The sequence below is a fragment of the Dinoponera quadriceps genome, unplaced genomic scaffold (assembly GCF_001313825.1).
Source record: "Dinoponera quadriceps isolate SergipeBrazil2010 unplaced genomic scaffold, ASM131382v1 scaffold2952, whole genome shotgun sequence".
In the NCBI taxonomy this organism is placed as follows: domain Eukaryota; kingdom Metazoa; phylum Arthropoda; class Insecta; order Hymenoptera; family Formicidae; genus Dinoponera; species Dinoponera quadriceps.
In genome coordinates, this window is record NW_014557517.1 from 946,285 (window position 1) to 968,706 (window position 22,422).

The window sequence follows — 22,422 nt, forward strand, 5'->3', positions numbered from 1 at the left end:
ATCTCTTCTGAAACAACCTGTACCCAGTCCCGTCAACATCATCACCTCCGGCGAGTCGCAGACGTGCGCGCGAAACGAGACGAGAACCCGGACCCTCGCGACCGATAGTCCCGCTGACCCACTTCCGTCTTGTTTCTCGTCTTGCCGTGAGCCACCTACTCTTTATTTACCGCCCCTCACCCCACCCCGTTACAATCCCGCTCTTCCAGCGAATGTGGCCGCGGCCACATCGCTGGGTTTCCGCCCGTGCAAATTTTTGCGCACGCGGGTCTGACCGTACGACGTTAGCGTCGTAACGTTAAGATAACTCTGATTACAGGCTGACGCCATCCCGTGGAAGGACGGGAAGCCGTGGACGTTAAAGCGCTAGGAAAGAAGAGAAAGTTTTCGGTAATGCCGGCTTGTTGTTGCGATAATGACACTGCGCAGAGTCGGCTTTATTAATCGCGTCAACGACGCTCGTCTCGATCCGCTGAAATTAACGTACGCGAGTAAGATCTCGCTCACCGGCGCCAAACTGTGCTCTCCGCCGGGGAGGATACCTTTGGTATCTCGGCTACCTCTGACCCAGGCAAATCCCCGGCGCTACGCCATTGCGGAAGCGCCGACACGAATTTGACTGTCCGCGGGTGTATAATACGGGTATACGGTTGATAGTCATTGTCGCGAGAACACGAACGAACGCGATTGGCCGACCCGCAGTCCGGATTCGCCCTCGGCTGACCCCGTTGTTGACTGACCCACTGCGGCGGATACTGATAGCGCAACAACGCTACACGCGGCCGAGACTCAGTTCGCTTCGGTATTTAATTGCGCCGCGTCACGAGAGAGGGAGAGGAAGGAAGAGAGAAGGAAAGAACGAACGAAGAAACGAACGTACCGGACGAAAGAAAGACGCGAATGATAACGGTATATTTCGGTCGATCGATTATCCGTTTCTTTTTTTTTTCCTTCTCTTCGAATGCGACCGTCTCGAGATGGCCGAAATTGCTCGCCGAAGGATGATCAATATCCCGCATTCTGATGCAAAGCTGTGCGCAAATTTGCAAAACAAATCCCATTAATGGCGATTTCGGCCAACGACCGAATATGCAACGAGCGGTGGGAGTATCAATCAAATTATTACGCCGACTTGGCTCGCGTGACAGCCGTAGGACACAATGGCGAGCACGATTCGAGCCGGCGCGGTTATTATGTATTTCCCTCTGTGTGAAAAATTTCGAATCTGACAACAGTTCATTCGCACACCTACGCCTCTCACACGAAGCAAAAATCAAGGATCTTATCAATGCGTCCGATGGTAGCCCACTTTTGCCCACGGGCACCCTCCGATGGCGCGAAGGCCCAGAAACGCATCCGGCGACCGCAGCCACGTATCCCACCTTGGCGAACCGCGATTTTACACGGATCTCTGGGGCCGCGGCGCGCGCACGTGCATGTGTTGTAGCCGAGTTGCGAAAGAATTATGCGGGGCACAAGGTCCGGCCGTTCGCTCGCCGGTCGAATTTTTACCGAACGAAGGTTACGTTTCGCAGCTCCCCGTTCGTGTGCACACACAATACCCCCTCCTTCTCCGAATATACACTCGACCCTTTCGCCCTCCTTCGTTCTCCCTCTTTTACAATTCGTGAGTCAGCCGCGCAAAGAAATCGAGATAGAGAAAGAAAGAGATAGACCGGGGATGGATTTCAGCGCGCGGAAAATCTTTATCGAACGTATTCGCAGACACGTGTGCGAAGGTGCATTGTTTCAGCGCAGTTGTTAACCCTGAGGGGTGACCGTTGAGAAGAAAAAACCCTCGCGATCGACGGAAATAAATCTCTAACGAGATCAATCAAATAAAGATCTGTGCGTAATCTCTTATAAAGGTAATGATTTTTTATCAAGATAAAATTTCTCCTTACGTTTGTTGTCAGAATTTCCATGTTCCTTCAGTATCAAAAATTCTAAACGAATTCTAGGTACAAAGGCTGATACATTTGAATCGTCACTTTCTATATTGAATTCGATATCGAGGGGGTCACACACACATTGCACTCGTAGTTTCAATGATTGCCGCCGTTTCCGCGAGTCAACCGGATTCGGTTTGAATAGTCTCGATTTCCGTCGCCCTCCTGCAAACGAGATGATGGATGATGGCGACGAAGACGGCGACCCCGACGACGACGGCGACGACGCTGACGACAAACGACCGGCACGACGCGGAGGAAGAAGAAGAAAAGAGAGACGAGTGTTCGGTGAAGCCTACCGACCGGCTATTTGGAACACGGCCGATCAGTTCCTTCGGCGCCTTCGCACAGTGGACGCGGACACGCTATAACGTCCTTTGTCGTCGATTTAAAACCCGCGGATAGAGACCGCCGCGGTATATAAAGAGGCGCTGAAGAAGTCAGGCGCGAAAAGTCGCGCGACGCGTGCTTTTCGGACTGTCGCGATTGCAGAATCGCTGCCAATCTTGTGTGAAAATCCTCGCCGAAGCAGCGGATACCAATCGATCCTCGGGGGATGTTTCGTCCGATAATTCGGGGTGGTTCATGACAGAGCTCGGAGACGGTCGAGTTGTCTCATTGAAAGAACTCGCCGGCGATATTAGTAAGTTTTTCATTGATCGATGACGCTGAGAGAGAGAGCAGGATTTTATATTTTGACTCGTTAAAATGTAACAAACCGGAGCTACGTGTGAAATCGAACTGTCAAAATGTGTTATTGAACTTTTAATAATTGCGCAGTCGTGCGAGACGATCTTTTTTTTTTTCGTTCTTCTCTCGTCGTGTCTCTCGATAAAATGTTTCATAATGTAACAGGGTCAACGGAGACGAATAATTTCCTCACAAACACGTCCGATCGAATATTTGAGATATGACAGAGATTTCTTTAGACGCGCCCGTGTATTATACTGTAAAAAGTACGATTAATCTTACCCGTATTATTTTTGCGTCTTTTTTCTCTGCACTTAACTACATTTCTTCGTAGAATCCATTTTAACAGACCAGGCAAGGAAGTTACGGAGTTTCGCCTTTTTCCGGTAAGGTCACCGGTACGAAGGCTCGCCATATATTGCCATTAGTATAATTAACCCAGATTTTCCCGGATTTATGGTGAACGGCACGCGGGTCAGAGCCGCGCGCTGCACATTATAACAGACTGCCGACGTGCCTTCAACTGCGAAGAAATGGCAAAAAGTCGTCCGTGTTGCAATTGCGCAATATTACCCAACTGTAATTAATAACTGCCGTATATAATTAATAACAGGCGCAAGGCTCGAGGTTAACTCGGTTATTTCTAGATTACCAAAGAAGCTCAATTGTAGGGACATCTCGATCTAACAGAGACGGTCATTGCGACGCTGTAACGAGCTCTAATTAATTATCGCCGATCGCTAATTATAACCATCGATCGACCTAGTCGCTTTCGATTAAATCGTTCGGGTTGAAGATCAAAGGAAACGAGGAGTGCGAAAATTGTATCTCTAATGAAGCGCGATGAGTTAAAAATGATTATTATTATATATATGTGCTGAGAATCGCGTCAACCGTGCGACGTGGGACGTGAAGTTGTAATTTTCGTCCTCGAGAGAAAATCGCGTATATACGCACATGACGCGGCACTTAATATATTAACCGACAGTGACGGTTATGTCCGGCATTATGAACGACGTTGTGACACAATACGACGCTTATAACCGTCAAAGGCGTTTTATGCTTTCCTTCCGTTCTCCTATTCAAGCCGCCCTGACCTCTGCATTTGCTCAGTATACGCGGTACGTGTTACTTCTTTCTTCAACACGAAAAACTGTGCATCACTCGCAAAGGCGAAGGTACTTAATATAAATTATGTACAATAGCAAATTCAAGCTGTCGTTCTTTCGAAATTATGTATCATATAACAACAAGCGAAGGCTTAAAAGTTTAAGGTTTGAAAAAATTAACCCTTCAATGGCAAGATGGATTTTCAGAACGCCGAAGCGTTTTCCAAAGTGTTATACCGCAATTATTTAAAGTTAGTTAGTGAACTTTGTTGAATTTTTTCGCCTACAGAACTGAACAGAGAAAGAAGTCTCATGTTATCATTTGCCTCTTTTACATGTTGTACATCAGTTAGGTGAACAATGGACAAAACAGCATAAAGTTGAATCCGATCTTACCGTTAGAGGGTTAAGAACAAAAACAAAATACATCTGAGGTACTCAAAATGAACCGTCAGCCAACATCGTAAACGTCACTCTTCGTCAAGCTTACAATTATCGCGAAATTGCTGTTCATTTAGGACGGCTTTGTAACAATAGCACGGAACGATATCAGCGGCGGTGGCATCATGTCGGAGGGCTGCACGAGTTGCAGAGGGACGAATTACGCGGGTGGCACTTTGCAGTTGGGCACGACTTCCGGTGGCAACACCGGAAGTTCGTCGTCCACTTCTGGAACGGCCTGTACGACCACGAGGAGGGTCCAGGTGCGCGCGAAGGTGCTCTATGGCACGGGCAAAGCGATAGCGAGCTTGCAAGCGCAGGAGAAAGCCGCCCGGCACTGACGAGGTAAATTAATAACTGTAATTGCAGCACGCGAAATGAATCGCGTATCTTGCGGCGACGGCGACGACGTAACGATGTTACGCGCGCGCGCGCGAGCAGCACGACGACACGTGAGTTGCGCGGAAACTTCGGAAGTCAACGGAACTCTTCGTCGCGTGATCGCGCGGATGGACAAGCGAGTGCCGAGGTCTCCGACGAAAAGTGGAACGAGCGCGAGCTTATCGGGCCACCGACAATTAAAGGCCAACGACCAGTCCGCGAGAGACATCGATCCGGCATCGATGCACTAATCAACATAATCCGTTCCTTCCGACTCGTCTAACGCCGTTTAACGACTGTCTCCCTTTTTTCTGTCTCTCTTTTTTTAATATCCGGACAATTACAGGGAGATCGGTCCCCCGTCTCGTCTTGCCGCGACGTTCGGACGATGGGACAGGACGACCTCGTCCACGAAACTAGCGCGCGATCAAGCGGGCGGTCGAAATCAGGAGACGACGCGAAGAAGCGGTATAACAGTAAAAATGCTGAGAAAAACGACGACGACGGCGTCGACGAATAAAAAAAACAAAGCCCGCTGCCCGGAGGCACCATCCTTCCTCGAGGATAAGACCAGTCGACCGATCTGATCGCCGGTTAGTACCTGGTTAACCGTCCTCGAGAAGGCCGCCTCGACGATTCACACACGCGCGCAACCTCATCCTTTGCTCCTCTTTCTTTCTCTCGCGCTCTTCCTCTTCCGCGTCCATTCGACACGACGGTTTTACCTCCGCGCGAACTTGGCATCGACGAATATGCACCGACGAGTCTTGTGAGTGCAACATGTCGCCGAGCAGCAAAATGCGCCTTGCAGCCCTGTGAGTCGATATATTCGGTAGTTCCCGCCTCGTAAATCCTCGCAGTCGCGCGAACGTCGTGGGCGAACATCGCGAGCTGCATCTGGTATGTAACGTTTTGTGCGCGATCAAAAATTTAAAGATAAACGATGTTTGCCGACGACGTTTGCAGATCTGCCCTGAAACTTCGAATTAATTCGGTGTATCGGTAATAATCGAATGATTTTCTCGCCTGAGGATTAGTTGAACCGACATCTGGAAATCGCCGCATTAAATAAGATCCTGCGTATTTTTACCCATCGCGACATTACACCGGTACTTTCGACGCGTATGCGTTGTTAAAATTCACGAGGATTTCCCCAGAAACTCAACAAGGTCAATATGATTTCTTTATGCCTTCGCCGTTCCACAAGCCGGTGGTGTCCCGTTATATATATCTCTCTCTCTCTCTCTCTCTCTCTCAATCCTAACACCACGAACACCATGCCGACAGCTTCATTTGGCAAATGTTTCGGCCCGCGTCCGGTTTTCCTTTTTATTACTTTAACATCTCGCATTATCTCGCGACGCGCAGGTCGTCGACCGTTCTTAATCGTCGCTCCGGCCGATCGTCCAGTCAAATTAAAAAATGTGGTATCGACTGTGCATTGAGACCTATTTTCACGCGACGCGGGAAATACCACGACTTTTATTCACGCAATATAATATTAGTTTTTAATGTCACGACATCGTGACATTCAATTTACATAATGGGTGTGATGCTCCCTGTGTGAACCGACGGTAACATCATAATAGTGAATGATTACGCGATTATCCTGCGAGAGAACGCAGGGCCTTAAATATTTATTAAAATATTACATTGTGTGAAAAAACGCGGAGGAACAGAGAAAGCAGTTGTAGCGCGATAAATAGCTGTTCGCAAGCGTCGTATCGCGAGCGTGAATGAAACACTCGTGTTTGATTATGCAGATTGGCTTGCGATAAGGTCAATGTCGTGTGTGGAAAAAATGTTAAAAATGTGTCATTTTTAATTTATCGTTACGGAGTATACGCACAAACGTTATCGAAATATATATCGCAATGAGTGATAAACCGTTATCGAGATATCGTACTTTCTAAAGTATAATCGGCACAATGAGAAGTAGTCGACAGTCACTAGTGATCATAGTTATAATATATGTCATTGCAAATCAGTAAAAGTTCGCCGCAAAAACCGGTTAAGCAACAACCGTTTCCATTGGAAAAATCTAAGTACAGAAACAGTGAAAAAAGATGTTATTTATTACTGATTTTTTTTATCTTAATCATACTCTTAAGATATTGTCAGTGATTTTGCCTGAAATATTATTAACTATATTTAATTGATTTAATTTATATCATACTTGGAAAACACGCTTATCCACGTGAGAGACTTGAACTCAAAACCGTTAGCTTTTGAATCTGCTACCGTATGAATTACGTCAAATACGATATATGGTTGAACGCATATACGATATGTATATATAGTTTCGCTATGAGACGCGTAATAACGATTTGTAATGAATCTTTCACTGGTCAGAATCAATGAAGTATTGGACAAAAGAACCGAGTAGAAGGGTTTCCACGAAAAATTAATGGATACTCACTTTATTATAATATTGTTCCACGGATTCATTTAGTGACATTTTCACTAATTGGATTTAAAAAAATATAAAACCCCTCAAACAGCTATAAAATATAATGTTAATATAGATGTGAAAATTTTGGAAATGCGAAGCTTTCCAAATTATTTTTCAGATCATTACAGAAAGTGCGATTTTTCTATATTTATTTAACGTCTCATTTGATACGTCACAGTGTAACGAACAATTGTTATCTTATTTGTCAGCGTCGTCCTCTCTTTCCTCTCTTCCTGCGCATTGTCATCGAGGCCGAGAGACGAAAACGATAAAGAAGAATCCTATGTCGAAACTCAAACGTCGAATCTCAAAGTTACAATTTCCGGTAAGGACGAGCAATCGCTTTTCGCGTCAACGGACACTACGAGGGAAGGAGTAAATATTTCATCAGACTACAATCCTTTAACTCGAGGTATCCAGGAAACCGAGGCAAATACCACTACGTATCCTATCGAAGCAACGCGTCCGAAGTACGTGCACAAGTCGCCGGTGAGAGAGACAGAGGCAGTAACGGATGTATTACATCCGGGAATTTCCGACGGAATCACGTACGTGGCCGCGAAAGGGTCGAATCAGATACGAGATGGAATCCGACATGAATTTTTGAACGCATCGCGTGTTTCTGAAAGCTCCGTCGTAACGAATCCAGTCGAAGGAGAAAAGGAAGAGGAAGTGGGAAATGGGAAAAATAAAGAGACAGAAAATAAGCTCGCTCGCCAAGAGGGGCCTTCCTCGAGTGTGAGGTCGCTGAGAAACACGGGTGTCCAGGGCAACGTGACGAAATCGTCGGCTAAAGTGAAGAGTAACGCGCCACGGAAAGCGGAAGTTTCTCGGGTACGAAATGACAGTGCCGCGCCGGACAAGGATTCCAACACCGGTGGAGTTTCTTCAACGGGAAAGGGAAACTTCGCCGAAAAGCCAGACGAAAGCCCAAGCAGACGACTGACCGGCGTGATCGCGCAGACCGTCGTGAAATCCGCTAATCTGAGAATTGAAAATCACACCGCGGTGAGCCGCAACGGCGAGGAAGAAGAGTGGCAACTCGGAGAGGATGATCTAATGGAGGCTGCGAATTTCGGACTGCGAGCCATGCACGATCTTTATTACGTCCAGGAGCCGAAACTGTACTCGATGGGTAAGCATTGAAAGAGAGGACGAATTCGATTCGTTGCGAAGCACCCCCCCCCCTCCCCCGCCCATAATAAGTCACGTTAAGCGACATTATTCGCAATCGCGAGGAAGAGTTCTCATGATACGATACGAAACAAAAATATAGGTCTTTATCTGAAGAAGGATGAACCGGCGAGATACGTGGCGGCGTTTAACGAACAGTCGGACGAGGCGAGGAACCTGGCGAGATTCGGCTATGCGACTCTTCAAGGCACCGCCATGTACCTGAAAAAGTAAGTTTCCGTAGCGGGTAACGGTAAGCTCGGCAACGCCGATCGATGACACCCGGACAGTTGTATCTCGCGGAAAACTTTGCGTCTATTTCTACTCCTCGCCCGTTCTTTCCTCAGGTTTCCCGGCGCGCCGTTAGAATTACCTTTATCACGGAGCACTCGAAGAACCTCTTTGGAGCAACAATGCCCGCGACGAGGCACACCTCAATGCCCTCCGGCCAGCCTGAGGTACAGGACCTCCGACGGCAGTTGCAATAATTTGCAAAATCTCTGGTGGGGCTCTGCGATGTCCACGATGCAGAGGTAAGGAATAATAATAATAATGATAAAAGCGACGCGCAAGCGGCGAAATTCGAAGCTTCGAAAAGCTCGATGTAAGAATGTCCCGAATGTCGAAGTGATATAACAAAGAACCTGCGCCCCATCTATCGCGCACGAAAAATGTTGACAACCCTGCAGATTTTTGCCGGCGGTATATCACGATGACGTCCAAAGCGTGCGAAGATCGACGAGCGGGAGGCCGCTACCAAGTGCGCGAGACATCACGAGCCTAATCCACGAAGATCAAGACGTACCTCTGGCTTCCATCACACATATGCTGATGCAATGGGGACAGTTTGTGGATCATGATTTGACAGGTGTGTCATTAAAGGATTGATTTGATTCTTCATTTTTCACCACATATCTCCATATATCTCTTCGAGGCCGTGTAATTATATTTACTGTATCGACAGCGACCGGACAGAGCAGAGGATTCAACGGCACGGTGCCGCAGTGTTGCTTACCGGGTGGTGTCGGATTTCAACCGCCTGAATTTATGGTAACGAGCGTAACGAACAAAGTGACCCTCTCCAATTTTCATTTTACATTTGATTTCTAAAGGGACGAGCTCTCCACATCCTGTCGAGCGTTGCGCATTAAATCTCCCCACCGTATTTTTGACACAAGCGGCGCGTTAAATCGCGGATTTACGAACCGACCTATTTCTTACATTCGAAAAAGCGTTCGCGTTTTGACGTATCCCAGTGAGGAAAGACGGACCTGAAGCGCGGTACTGTATACTTTTGCACGAATGCCGATAGCACCCGGAGTGTCTGCCGATCGCGGTGAATTTACGTGACAGCTTCTACGGTCCCCTGGGCGTCAGGTGTCTGGAGTTCCTCAGAAGCGGCCCGGCCCCGAAGGAGGGTTGCGAATTCGGCGCTAGGGAGCAGTTGTCTCAGGTGACCAGTTACCTAGATGCTTCGATGGTTTACAGCAGTAACGCCCTGCAAAGCGACAGTCTGAGGTTGTTCCGTAACGGTGAGTGCCTCTCGATTCTCCATTTGCGCGAATCCTTTTAAACGCACTCTTTCCTCCCCCTTCCCCGCAGGCTTGCTGCAGTACGGGAAGATTCAGTCGCGCAGACCTCTGCTACCGAAACACGAGTCCGATCTATGCAAACTCGGATCTCTGTCGACGACCTGCTTCCGTGCGGGCGACGGACGTCTCAGCGAGCAACCGGCTCTCACATCTTTGCACATAGTCTTTCTGAGACTGCACAACAGGATAGCCACCGAACTGTCCGCGCTCAACTCCCACTGGAGCGACGAGAAACTTTTTCAAGAGACGCGAAGGATCGTCGGCGCCGTGGTTCAGCATATAACTTATCGAGAGTTCTTGCCGATCATTCTTGGTGAGTGAACTTCTACCTCACCCACGTCGTCCGTTACCGTATTCATTGACGCCGCGACAACCGCCGGCGGTGTTGTAAATATTAAGAGAGAGAAACCGACGGTCTCTAAGAGCGCCGTGCTGTTCCAGGTCCCCAGGTAATGAAAATCTTTGACCTGGAAGTCCTGAAGAAAGGCTACTACGAAGGCTACGATCCGGCTGTAAATCCTAACATCGCGAACGCTTTTTCCACGGCAGCTTATCGATTCGGTCACTCGCTGGTTCAGCGGAGTTTCGTGAGATTCGACAGCGATCACAGGCCCTTGTTTAACAGTGAGTAAGATCAGAATTCTCACGTGTTACCTCGACACGCAGCGGAGGGATAACAAATCGTACGATCTCGGGGAAATACTCATATCAATTATTTATGAGGAGGGAATATGAATATATTTAGGGCGACAAGTGCACGCGAGCAGAACTATAAACGTAAACACTCGCGAGACACGTGCGACGAAGCGCGTTCTACCGCGTCGCAGTTGTACACACAGATTAATTGCTCGCAAACGTCGCAAGAGATAGAATTGTCTCGATGTTTACAGCATAATTACGGTCGTGTTGAACTTCATTAAGTTAAAGATCATTGTGTGTGAATGGCATCTCTCTCTCTCTCTCTCTCTCCTCTTTAATAAAAAAATCAACTAAATATGTTCGGACGTTATCAATTTTATATTATCTTCTGGTCAGACCACACCTTGAATTCGGCTTTACAATTTGCTACCCTTTTCAGAATTGTTATTCGGTTCTCATTGAACGCATTTAAAATCATTTTCTTAAACGGGTCAGTTTTTATTTGGATAAGCCAATTATCTGCCAATGATTAAATTTATCTTTACCCATTGAATCGGATCGAATTGGGTCAATTGTTTCATAAAGATAGATGAACCATTACGGACTTATTGTTCTTATTTAAAATATTAAAGAGCCTAGTTAATTGTATCCTGATATTTTAGTCTTAATTAAATTTAACCCGGCAAGTTTCTTAGATGTTTCCCACTTCTCCATATTGGTCAGTATTGTACGTTTTATATTTGGTGGAAACTACTAAATCGCTTCTCCCTGTTTGCTAATGATCTTAATAATAATATCAATTTTCATCATATCATCATCCTCTTTTAAAGGTGCTATCATTAGTCATCTAAATTTAAGCTTCTCATGATACGTTTTTTTTTTCTTTTGTTACATATGTCATATATTTTGTTTTTGCAATTAAATCAGAGGAGGATTTACCCATTTCTTCTTCCTTATCATACTTTTTAGTTTCTATTTTTTATATATTTGATAAATATTTTTCATTTCTTTTCTGTCGCTCTTTATATATATATATATATATATATATATATATATATATATACATTGTGTAATAGCGCTGTGCCAAAGGGATGAATTCCCGTGAATAAAGTTGAACAATAATAATAATATTACTGCAGATGTCTCGATCCACGATGAGTTCAGGAACCCAGTGAACCTGGAGACTGCGGGCTCGGTCGATCGCCTTGTCCTGGGTCTGGCGAATCAGCCCTGCCAGCGGAGGGACGAATTCATAAGCGAGGAGATGACGAATCACCTTTTTCAGACTCCCAGTTTCGCATTCGGCATGGATCTGGCCTCTCTCAATATTCAGAGAGGCCGGGATCACGGTCTGCCGCCTTACGTGCGATGGCGCGAGCCCTGTGGCTTGTCGCCGATAAGAACCTTCGAGGATCTCGAGAGGATGATGTCGCAGAGCGCCGCGAGAAAATTCCAATCGCTTTACGCGTCGGTGGAGGATATCGATCTCTTCCCGGCCGGCTTAGCGGAAAAGTCGGTGGTCGGCGGTCTAGTCGGCCCTACTCTCGCCTGCATAATCGGCCAGCAATTCAGCAACTTGCGGCGCGGCGATCGATTCTGGTACGAGAACCCCGAAAGCGAAAGCAGCTTCACTGCTGGCCAGCTGCAGCAGATTCGACGAGCCACTCTGGCACAGGTGCTGTGCAAAACGATGGACGCCATCGAAACCATACAGCCGTTCGTCTTGCTCGCGGCGGACACGTTGAAGAACCGACGTCTGCCATGCCATGACCCGACTATCGGCCAACTGGACCTCGAGTTTTGGGCCGAACGGTCGTTCGAGTTTAGATTCAATCCGCAGGCGAAGATGAAGCGAACGGCGAGCGATCCGAGCGGTCCTCCTGTTTCCCGCTCGAAGGAAGAAAACACGTATATGAGGAGAAAAATCAGTGTTAATCGGGAACAGGCGAAGATCACGCCGCCACAGGAGCCTTTCAAGAGCAGTATTAATCAGAACAACAAGATCATCGTGAAGAGACCCATCGGACGGCCGGACAACGTGACGATCGTGGTGCAAAACAACGCTGTGAACTCGCCCGTCTTCGTGAATGACGGTATTTATGGATCGCGCGTTAAGATACAGCCACGGACCACCGTCAAGCCGATCTCCGTGTTGAATCACGGCGCGAGTAATTATCCAGTGAATCGACCACCGATGAAACCTATACCAACGACGATTCCGCACTCGGGTTACCCGTACGTGCCTCAGGCTTACGACGATCCCAGCAATCCGAATCCGCTCGTTTACGGTTACAAGTCGCCCGCCCAAGATCAGGTCTTCTACGACAGCTACTCTCCCAGCAGCCCCAGACCTACGTTGTACACGTATTACACGAATTTCCAACAAAAGCCGACCACTCAGACGCCGAGTCACGAGGTCAACGGTTACTTGATCAATTACGGATCTCCGCATCGCGAACACGACTCGTTCCCGGCTTATCTCAGCTACGCGAGGCCGAGACCTCAAATGGTGAATTCGGGACACCTTTACGAGTCGAACAGTGAGCAGAGGCCGACGACGAACACGTGGCCGAACTCTAGGCCGAATTACGTATCGAACGACGACGACGAATCGTATCATAAACCAGGTTACGACGGAGTGAAGCCTTCTCCAGCGATCTCGCGGCCGAATTTCGGATCGACTTACGGCGGATCGCATGACGAGTCGCATCACGGACAGAAGCCGGGTTACAGTAGGCCGACGCCGCCGAGCACGTCGCGACCGAACGACGAATCGTATCACACGCAGAAACCGGCGTACGGTGGACTTCTGGTGAACTTGTGGCCAGGCTCCACGGCGAATTATCAATCGTACAGCACGCAGAGACCAGGCAGTGCCGGAAATTCGCACTTACAAAATAACAATAACCTGAGCGATCGGCCGAGCGAAAATTACTCCGCTGATCCGAACAAACATCAATGGAACTTGAACAGCTACCAAAAGAGACCGTACGATTACGACGATCCTGACGCGTACCAGAAGAGACCTGGTGTCAAACCGCAAAGTGGACTTTACACAAATTCCGGAACGAATGTTCCTCCTCATCGAGAAGACACGAGGCCGGGTAACTCATCCCCTACGTATTCGCAGGGATCCACCGCGGGCAACAATTACGACAAGTACCCTGACGCCACTCCGACTTATCAAAGCAGTTGGACGGAAGTCTCGTCTTACTCAAAAGAAAGCAGCACTTCGTCTAAGAGTGAGTTTTTCTCCTCGCCGCATAGCTCCTCGTTCTACCAGAAACCAACAACGAATCGACCTGTTTACCAGCCTGATGGCCAATCACATGGCCCTTATCAGAAACAATCGATCGATGGGCTCCTTCCTGCCTACAAAAATCCTGACAGCCCTGGCTTAAGTGAGCAATACAACACTCCGCAGCAGAATCGACCAACTCCAACTCCACATTGGCCAGAAGTCTCGACGATCGACTTCTATGCACAAAAGCAAGAAGGAGGTTTTAATCCGAGACCAATTAAGGTACAAAGCGTCACGATCGTCACCGAGGCGGTCGAAACCATTCATCATCCTGGTCATTCCGGATACATATCTCAGTACAAGGTCACCAGCGAGGTCCCAAGGCCGTTGGTGCAGCAGACGAGAAACAATGTAGCGGTCACCAGGAAACCGGGGCAGTATTATTACGAGAAGAACGTGCTGCATCGATATCCCGGCGAAGTTGTCGACCAAATTCCCAAGAGCAATCATTATTCGACAGACGATAATGTAGCCGAGGGGATATTGGTACAAGATCGAGGACTGTCGTCCTCCGAGAAGATTGCCGCGGAAGCGACTACCGATGATTCAATTACCGACGTTTCTATGCCGGATTCTAAAACGATCGAACGCAACGAAAGTAAATCGACCACCACTACGACAACGTTGTCGTCTACGCTCGTGACCACCGATTACGATAATAACAGAGATGACGTGGTGGACGACCTCGAAGGCGCTTTCTCGCCACTTGTCGAGAGCATTGCATCGGCTGACGTTCCCGACAGGTATTTTTTTTTTCAATTCTATTTGCATGAGTAGTCACCTTGAGATCCCGAGGTGAGATCTCACTGTTCCTACGTGTCTTGCGCAATCGATCGATCGCACAAGCGACCGAAGCCTGTTTCATTAGGAATATCAAACGCACGTATTTTCGCCGGTATTCTCAACAAAATTACTTCCTATCTCTCATAAAATTCGAAATTAAACAATTTCGAAACGATTTAAAATTCATTGATTCGTACGCTGAGAAAAAGATTTTCTTGGATTTAATGAAATTTCGTTAATTTTAAAACAAATCTGTCTTTTGGAATAGAGTAAATAAACGAACGTTTGATTTTACAAACAAGATTGTTTGATTTTTCAAACAATAAATATTTTTCTTTATGTCAAATAACATATTTCCTTTACATTTTCATCCGAACGTTACAATAATGATCACAAACAATAAATTATTTGCAAGAAGTAACACTACGTTAGAAACATATTAAAGAACTTTGTTATTCCAGTGGAATAATGTTTAATATATATTAAAATGACATTTTTTTATTGAAAGCATGAAACCTTTTTTACTTATTCTAAATAATATTGTTTTTCCCATCAAACAACATGATTCATTTTAATAATACAACATTTTCAAAGAAGATACTTAATGTTAAATTGTTATTTATATTAAACAAATCCAAGTAAAAAGCAAACACATATATTAAATCTAAAGAAACATTTTTCTCTGTGTATATATCATAAAATTCACGAAACTACGTCATAAATTATATAATTTATCCGACAGGCTAATCAGCATATAAGATTATTTCGTGCCTACTGAGATCATCGATTTTGTTTTTATTACAGGATGAGTCATTGGATGAATCCGCAAGAAGATCCGAATTTACCATTGATATTAGAAATGCCCGGAATTCTCTCCAATGAATCCGCGAGTGTCGCCAAGGAATTACCTAAGCCCATTAAATCGAGGAGTCACGCTACTTAAAGTTACGCGCTTCTTAATTCGTCCTCGGTACTTTCAATTCCCGGATAAAATCACTGGAAAGTTTTCCGAACCCCGGCTACTTTTACCTTTTTATCGAGTATCGCCGTTCACTACCTACGTGTTCGCGAAAGCGCGGGAATGTTGAGTTCGGCGTAGGCGGAGCGTTGCGATGAATTTGTTAATGTTTTAGACCTCGTATTTAAGAAGCGTAAGTAAATAATGCATCAATGAGCCTGTTAAATTATCTACACACACCTATCTGCGCCAGGTTTCCAAGGAATTCAATTTTACACGCGCGAGATACCTTTACGTAAAATAACAAGCATATTATATTTTCATAGGCACAATCATTTTCTCATCATCTCGCCGTGTGATAGATTAAGTAATGATAAATTAATTGAATTCGCGTAGTCATCAGGTAGAGTTAACCACCAGAATAATAACCCACTTCGAATTACCGTATCGGGCCATCTGATTGTCTGGCCGACAAACGACTAATCCAGTTACGTGAATAAGCTCGAAAGAAAGTACAGAGACACGCATTAAGCGAGAAAATACATAATCACATTATTACGTGTTTAAAATGTGGCATGAAAGGTAAGATAGATTTTCACGTCAACCCAAAAGAGGCATACGACGTGCACGATTAGCGTGTGCTATTTTTAGATGCGGTTTTCGTGGCATTACATTCCTCATACTGTGTAGCTTTATGCTTCAGCTATCATAAAAGATCGCCGTTATCGATTAAGCGTCACCACCATTAATATTAATGAAATACATTCCAAACCATAGCACGATTATGTTATCATGTAGACATATTTTATATTTATTTTGCGCTTAGCTGCAAGTTAGAATCCACCGAATGAAATAAAATATATTATGCGAATGGGAACAGAGGGTAATCGGTTGATAAATATGCCGCTTATCACACCGATATCTCAAGTTGCTTATCGAGTTTTAGGTTTATAGACTAATTTATCAACATTCGCAAACATCTCGATGATATAGATTTGATCACCAGCAATTTAAATACAATATAATGACCGATACGTGATCTACGTACTTACCACTTTCGATCAATGTGGTACATCATTTAATCAGAGTTAAATCGATATACATTACAGATTAATCGAAATAAAGATTTGTTTTAAACGTTTCATGAAGGACAAATAATTTATCAGGAGATTGAATTACAGAGGGACCGAAAACTGATCTTTACAATGACGTTATTTACAGATATTCGAGACATTATCTTGTTGCTAATATTATCGTTGAAGAAGTGTGATTTTTCATCATACAAGATAAAAATGCGACGAATGTATGTCGAATCCTAGAAAAGTTCCCGAATTTTAATATTTACCTCTTCGAGATTTACAGCTTCGGCGCATAATTCAATCCATCCGTGATAAATTCAAGGGTCACTGTCTTTAAATCTGTTTTCTTTTCCACCGATTTCACGAAAAGAATATAATATAAGTCTCAATTCTTTCAAAATATATACGCGCCACGGAATTCATTTCGTTCGCCATAAATTTGAAATCGAAATGCACTTTGCAAGCAAGATTTATGGCCGGCAACGTTGCTCGCGCGAACATCAGATGAGGTTGTTCGGATTTATAGGAATCGGCGAAACTTATTCTCCTGCGGAGAACGAAAGATAAGAAGAGAAAAGATGGAAGCGAAAATTAATATATGTAACAGCAGTACGTGAAGGAAATCTTGCGAAATTGATATGCAGAATTGGTGCTGAAATTTTCCAAAGTTGTGTGTACCCCGGAGAATATAAAAAAATTCGACCAATCGAAGTAGAACTTCGTTTGAAAGAACCGTTCTAATTTCACTCAACTTTTATTCGTTTTTCTTTGAGATCCTTCGTTCTTCCTGCTTTCAACGGAACCTTTATCCAAACCTGTCGCAGGTTTTCGGGTCACCGCGGCAAAAGGCAACGGCCCTCGCGTGATAGAAATGCACTTTTCGATGTCGTGAAGTCGTGACCCCGATTTCGCTGCACATTCTGCGCCACTAGAATTCGGCGCGATGAGAAACGATGCGCATTGAGAACTTGAATTGACCAAACAAAATCGCTCTTATCGTACTCTCGGGATCTAATCGATGGATGGCATGCTTACAACCGACGCGATTCCAGTCAGTATTTCTCTTATCGCAATGCGATATCAATCGCTTAACAACAGTTTTCTTAACGACGTTCTTAGAAGATATTCTTAGCAGGAAGTCACAACACTAATAAAAATGATTTTTCTTTATCTCAATTTTTTCATTCTTCACTTTTGTTTTCCTTAGCGCTTGTGTCGTAAATTAATAAAATGGAACATGTAAAAAAATCCATTTGTTGTAATTTCATCAAGATAGTACAGAAAATTGTCATTAATTTTTGTTAATATCTGTCCAGTCTGTGTGAAAAAATATTTCTTGTTCAATTAATTTACTGCAAAAATGATTATTTCTATTCTAGCTATTCTAGCACGTTAATACGAATAATGAGCTTGCGATCGATCGATTATGCATTCATCTGTTAAAGTTCGACTTTTTCCCCGGAAATGAAAACCAGATGTTGTGCAGAGTTGAGATAAAGATTCGCTGAATAGGTGATGAAAGTCTTAAAAAGAAGCGCTCAAATAAACGCAAGCGTCACGGTCATAAAACTTATGACGCAATCGCTTTTGTAAGGGGATTCTAGCATTACTGTACACGATTCTCACGGTAATCTTTCACGACAGTGATCACGGCACGCAACGAGTTCGCTTTCCCTCTACGTGAAGCATCACTGTTACGCTGAGAAAAATGTAACGCTTATTATCGCGTAAGAAGCTGCCATTGACACTGTAACGAGGTGTCATTTTTCCACAAGGTGTTAGCCAAATATATAAATTAACAATTATCCGCATATGTATTGTATACGTGTAATAAGTTACTACTCACTCTTCCAGGAAGAGACGTATCCTTGCACAATCCTTCCAGTAATTAGTTGCCCTTTCCCAGAAAACGAAAAGAAACATACCAATCTCCGTCGTTTTCGTCGCCCCGAACGAAATACCGGATGCATTTTCCATGTTACCTACGAGAGAGATCAGTTTTATTCACTTACGCCATTTTCTATATGTTCTACGTAAGACGCGTATATACGCGTGACTACTTCTACGAAATGAGAATCTTATCACAATACATGACACACGAAATCCTTGTTCAAGATTGGCCTTACATCGATATATTTATATCCCCAATTCTACCTCTGAGGTTAGTCACATCTTCGAATTCGATCTCGTTCGATAGTGACACACACGAAAGTGACAAGATTTTCGTCAATTTCCTAGCGTCTCCCACTCCCTCCTTCCAAATTTGTCTCACCAGCGAACGAGACCCGGATTCAGCCTGTCCGATCTCGCCGATAAATCGCGTCTTATCTGACTCGACTCGCTACAACTGACGATGATTGTCAAAATTGGCCAGTCTATCGTGATACGCACGGCGGTAACGAGCCTTTAGTCAACTTATATTAAGATAATTCTCTCCCCACTCCGCCATATTTACTTCATTCACAACTGAGATTTGAATTTAGCCTATTCATCGGCGCTTCGTGCAAATCAATGACGCGATAGCGAAACTTCTTATCTCATCCGACTCTGTCACGTTTCACGATGACATCGGGTGCATAGTACGATGACTCTGTGTAAAACATCTTCGCCGACGAGATAAAACAACGGAACGCGAGCGCGCGCGTTTACTTCGTAAACGACTCGGCCCGGGACATGGCGCTAATTTAGCGGAACGGGTGGACATGGACGATTCCCTCCGTTCCTCGTTTCTTTGAATAGTGGATCGGCCGGTAATTAAGCGGTGGACTAAATTCGTCTCGTTTCTGTTCATTTAGATCGGTGTCAGCTCAAGTGTCACGATAACACGCTAGTATCTAATCAGTCCTTGCAATCGTATAATGCTTCCTCAAGATTCAGAAATGCTATTCACACTACGTAACTTCATCGCCGCTAACTGCACTCTTAATCTATTCTTTTCCGAAGCAGCGTCGGTAACTTTATTCATCTTTTACGTATAATCGACCGGTTATATTACTTTCTCAGGTGGTAGACTTACTCGAACTCAACTCCGTTTCACGATTATCAAAACATCAGGACTCCTGCAAATTTCGGCTCGAGTAATCCCGTCTCGGGGAAGTGCAATAGAAAACGACGCTCGGTTCCGTTGCATCGCAGACTTGGTTACGCCAGCCGCGGATGCTGCTATCTCGCAGCGCCCCGTAGCGGCGCACCGCGTCGTGAGCGCGAGAGAACGGGGACGGCTGATTGGCGCGGTCCGATTCCGGCGTTCCGCCCGGTCGGCGACGATGACGCTATGGGCGAACGAGGGCCGAACGAGCAGCAGTCGGTAGCGGCGCGTCCCAGGCGCGAGTCGCACGATGTATCACGCGGAATCTCGCAGGCCAACGGCCACGGTCCCTGTGCTCCTTCTCCGAGTATGGCTCGCGTCGCTCGTGTTCTTGTGGTGCCCGGTGTTCTGCCAGGAGAGTCTGACGAACCGCATGCGGGCGATCAGCGAGGATTTGGACCGGCAGCTGAACGAGATAATGGCCTCGCAGGCGCTCAGCTACTCCACGGTCAACACCGCCGGGCTGCCCTACAACGCCACCACGAAGTTCAACCCGAAGGGCATGGGCCAGCTGTACAATGTGACGAATATGTTCATCGACTTGGTGCAGAGCAAGCAGGCGTATCCGGAAGGTGAGTAGATCTCTCTCCGACGGGATAACCAGCGTCTCTCTCTCTCTCTCTCCCTCTCTGTCTGTCTGTCGCCCGCGGCGGAACGTCATGGGGTTTTCAGGGTTAGGGTATGGCGTGAAGTTTTGCGCCCTGCACGACGGTTACGCCCTACGTACGCACGTAGGGTATAGGTTCCTTGTGTATACGCGCTACATTAGTTGGACGCGCGTCCGAAAAATGGCCGGTCCCTTGTTGGTAAACACAGACGGCTGTCAAAAACGCGCGAGAGGACAGGACGGTCGTTTCGAAGCGATAATTGAGCGTGCGCGACGTTCGCTCCGGCGATCGCGTCACGGTAGATTTTATCGCTTGTTCTCTCGCTCGAGACGAAAGGGTTGGGATGTAATTATGGTGCGCGGATGAGCGTGCACGCGTAAATCGAATTTTTCGGCGCGCTCGGCGATACCGAGCGAAGGGAGCATTCCTCTTCGATGAGACATCTTCGTCAGAAAAGAAAAAGTCATAGAGAATAAAAACCTTTAAAAAACGATTAAAAACCGTTCACTGAAGTAATAATATCGAAGTGACAATTATTATACAAGTCCCTTTACGTTTGAAAAATTCTACGTAGCTTTCGGCCGAGCCTGAAAACCATCGACGAGTCGTGATATATCGTGCTTTCGGAGCATTTACTAATGAACCCCGTTACGTGGGCTTGTATTTAGGAACGGACGCGTACATCGCGTGCGCGAGGTCGACGAATTACGCGTGAAGGTCGCGGGATCGAACGATATAAAGTCACGTTCGCGTCAAAACGGGCGATGCGTTTTGCTTCAACGTGATTTATCTCTCCTCAAATCTTTCTCAAGATACTATGTATGTATCTTAAAAGGAGAAATAGCAAGTGTTTTGAATTTGTATAATTTGATGCTAATGCTGAGTACTTGTGAGTATTTATGAATATTTACGATTAAATGGGAAAAGGAAAAACAAAGTAAAATGAACTCGTGGCTCGGCGATTCCATATTCCTTACAGATTGCAGTGTTATTTACGACGTAGAGACGGTGAATCAGAATTAGCGCTAACTGAAGTCGCGCTACAACTGATCTTCCGAAGCGATGGACGGCGAGATTGTGATTTACAGTTTTCTCGTGAATGCGACGTACAATAAGAAAGAGAAAACAGCGTCCACATTTCGCGAAAATGCAAAAAATATATCGCGAGTTTGTTGCTCCTTTTATTATTATCCTTTTGTTATTATCACGAATGTTTTTATATTTTAATTAATTAAATTAATTTATACATACGTATGTAATGTAATGCACGCTGTTTTCTCGTATGGAACATTGGAAAAAGCTCCCTTCGCCGTGCCACTTTTAACTACCGCGGAAAAAGAAAAACCAAATCGGGAGAAAGTTAGTCACGTCGCGTTTGATTGAGCACGAATTAATTCTCCTATTCATTTCTACGTAAAAGTTCTTCAAGAGGGACCTGGAAGTATGAATTTACATCTTCTAATGTTTTTATCCGCGAATCACGGACTTTTTCCGGCTCGCGCGAATTCATACGATATGCTCTTGCTCTCCTCTCTATGAAATATTCCGTACGTACATAGGGGATTTCCAACGTCCAGCGACGAGATTGCACCAAATTATGCGGCGCAATAAAATCGATATCGATTTGGCAGATTTAATACGCGTCCGCTCATGCGAGCCGCTTTTTATTCCATCACGATTGAATTTATGTGACTGTGTTCTATCCTTTGTTAACCCGAGAGGCGTTCTCAATGAGCGGGAATTAAACATTCGCGATTTTTCATGTCGAAATAAATTCACGACTGATAATCACAGGCTTTGCGCATAATTTTGTTAGTTAGGACTCTTTTTTTTTACCGTTATTTTATCATTTTTTATGATTTTATGATTTTTATGATTTTATATTATCTTACACTGATAGAAAATTATAATTATTTTTGGCGCCAAACATAGCCTTTCTATTTTAACCACAAAAATAGGAGGACCGTTTTTTCAGTAAGTGTTACTATGGTATTAGCGATGATAACCTTACATGTAAGGCGCCGAAAATAACTATAATTTTCTGTCTGCATTATATTATTGTTGTACTTTCATTTGTTTGTTGCCTTCTCTTATTTACGTAAAATAAGATTCTTTTATTTGGATTCTTTTGTTTAAATTTTCCAACGTACACGTAAAAAAGAGATTAGCCGCAGTAGTA

General features: G+C 45.2%; 2 protein-coding genes across 12 annotated transcripts in view; both read left to right on the plus strand.

Annotated features, from left to right (window-relative positions):
* Window positions 1–2,327: 2,327 nt before the first annotated feature.
* On the plus strand, window positions 2,328–15,472 carry LOC106749287. The gene is made up of 12 exons (XM_014628598.1): window positions 2,328–2,592; window positions 4,267–4,534; window positions 7,232–8,157; window positions 8,299–8,425; window positions 8,543–8,728; window positions 8,885–9,063; window positions 9,160–9,245; window positions 9,508–9,727; window positions 9,798–10,100; window positions 10,229–10,411; window positions 11,566–14,470; window positions 15,315–15,472. The coding sequence occupies exons 1-12, from the start codon at window positions 2,535–2,537 to the stop codon at window positions 15,451–15,453; spliced, it is 5,580 nt and encodes a 1,859-aa protein (XP_014484084.1). The 5' UTR covers window positions 2,328–2,534; the 3' UTR covers window positions 15,454–15,472.
* A 4,392-nt stretch (window positions 15,473–19,864) lies between these two features.
* LOC106749258 (prominin-like protein) overlaps window positions 19,865–22,422 on the plus strand; it is a 44,021-nt gene continuing 41,463 nt past the window's right edge. For all 11 annotated transcript variants that reach the window (XR_001374840.1, XM_014628529.1, XM_014628537.1 and 8 more), the window contains exon 1: window positions 19,865–20,207. Coding sequence is in view for 10 of the 11 variants with exons in the window: in XM_014628529.1 (XP_014484015.1) it covers window positions 19,886–20,207 (322 nt within the window). In the remaining variant the exon portion in view is untranslated. The remainder of the gene's footprint in view (window positions 20,208–22,422) is intronic.

Bases quoted from the DNA above. Each gene is read 5' to 3' on its own strand.
- LOC106749287 (XM_014628598.1), top strand. From the start codon at position 2,535: ATGACAGAGCTCGGAGACGGTCGAGTTGTCTCATTGAAAGAACTCGCC. The intron at 8,158-8,298 runs GTAAGCATTGAA...ACAAAAATATAG, and splicing joins GCCGAAACTGTACTCGATGG to GTCTTTATCTGAAGAAGGAT. The intron at 8,426-8,542 runs GTAAGTTTCCGT...TTCTTTCCTCAG, and splicing joins ACCGCCATGTACCTGAAAAA to GTTTCCCGGCGCGCCGTTAG.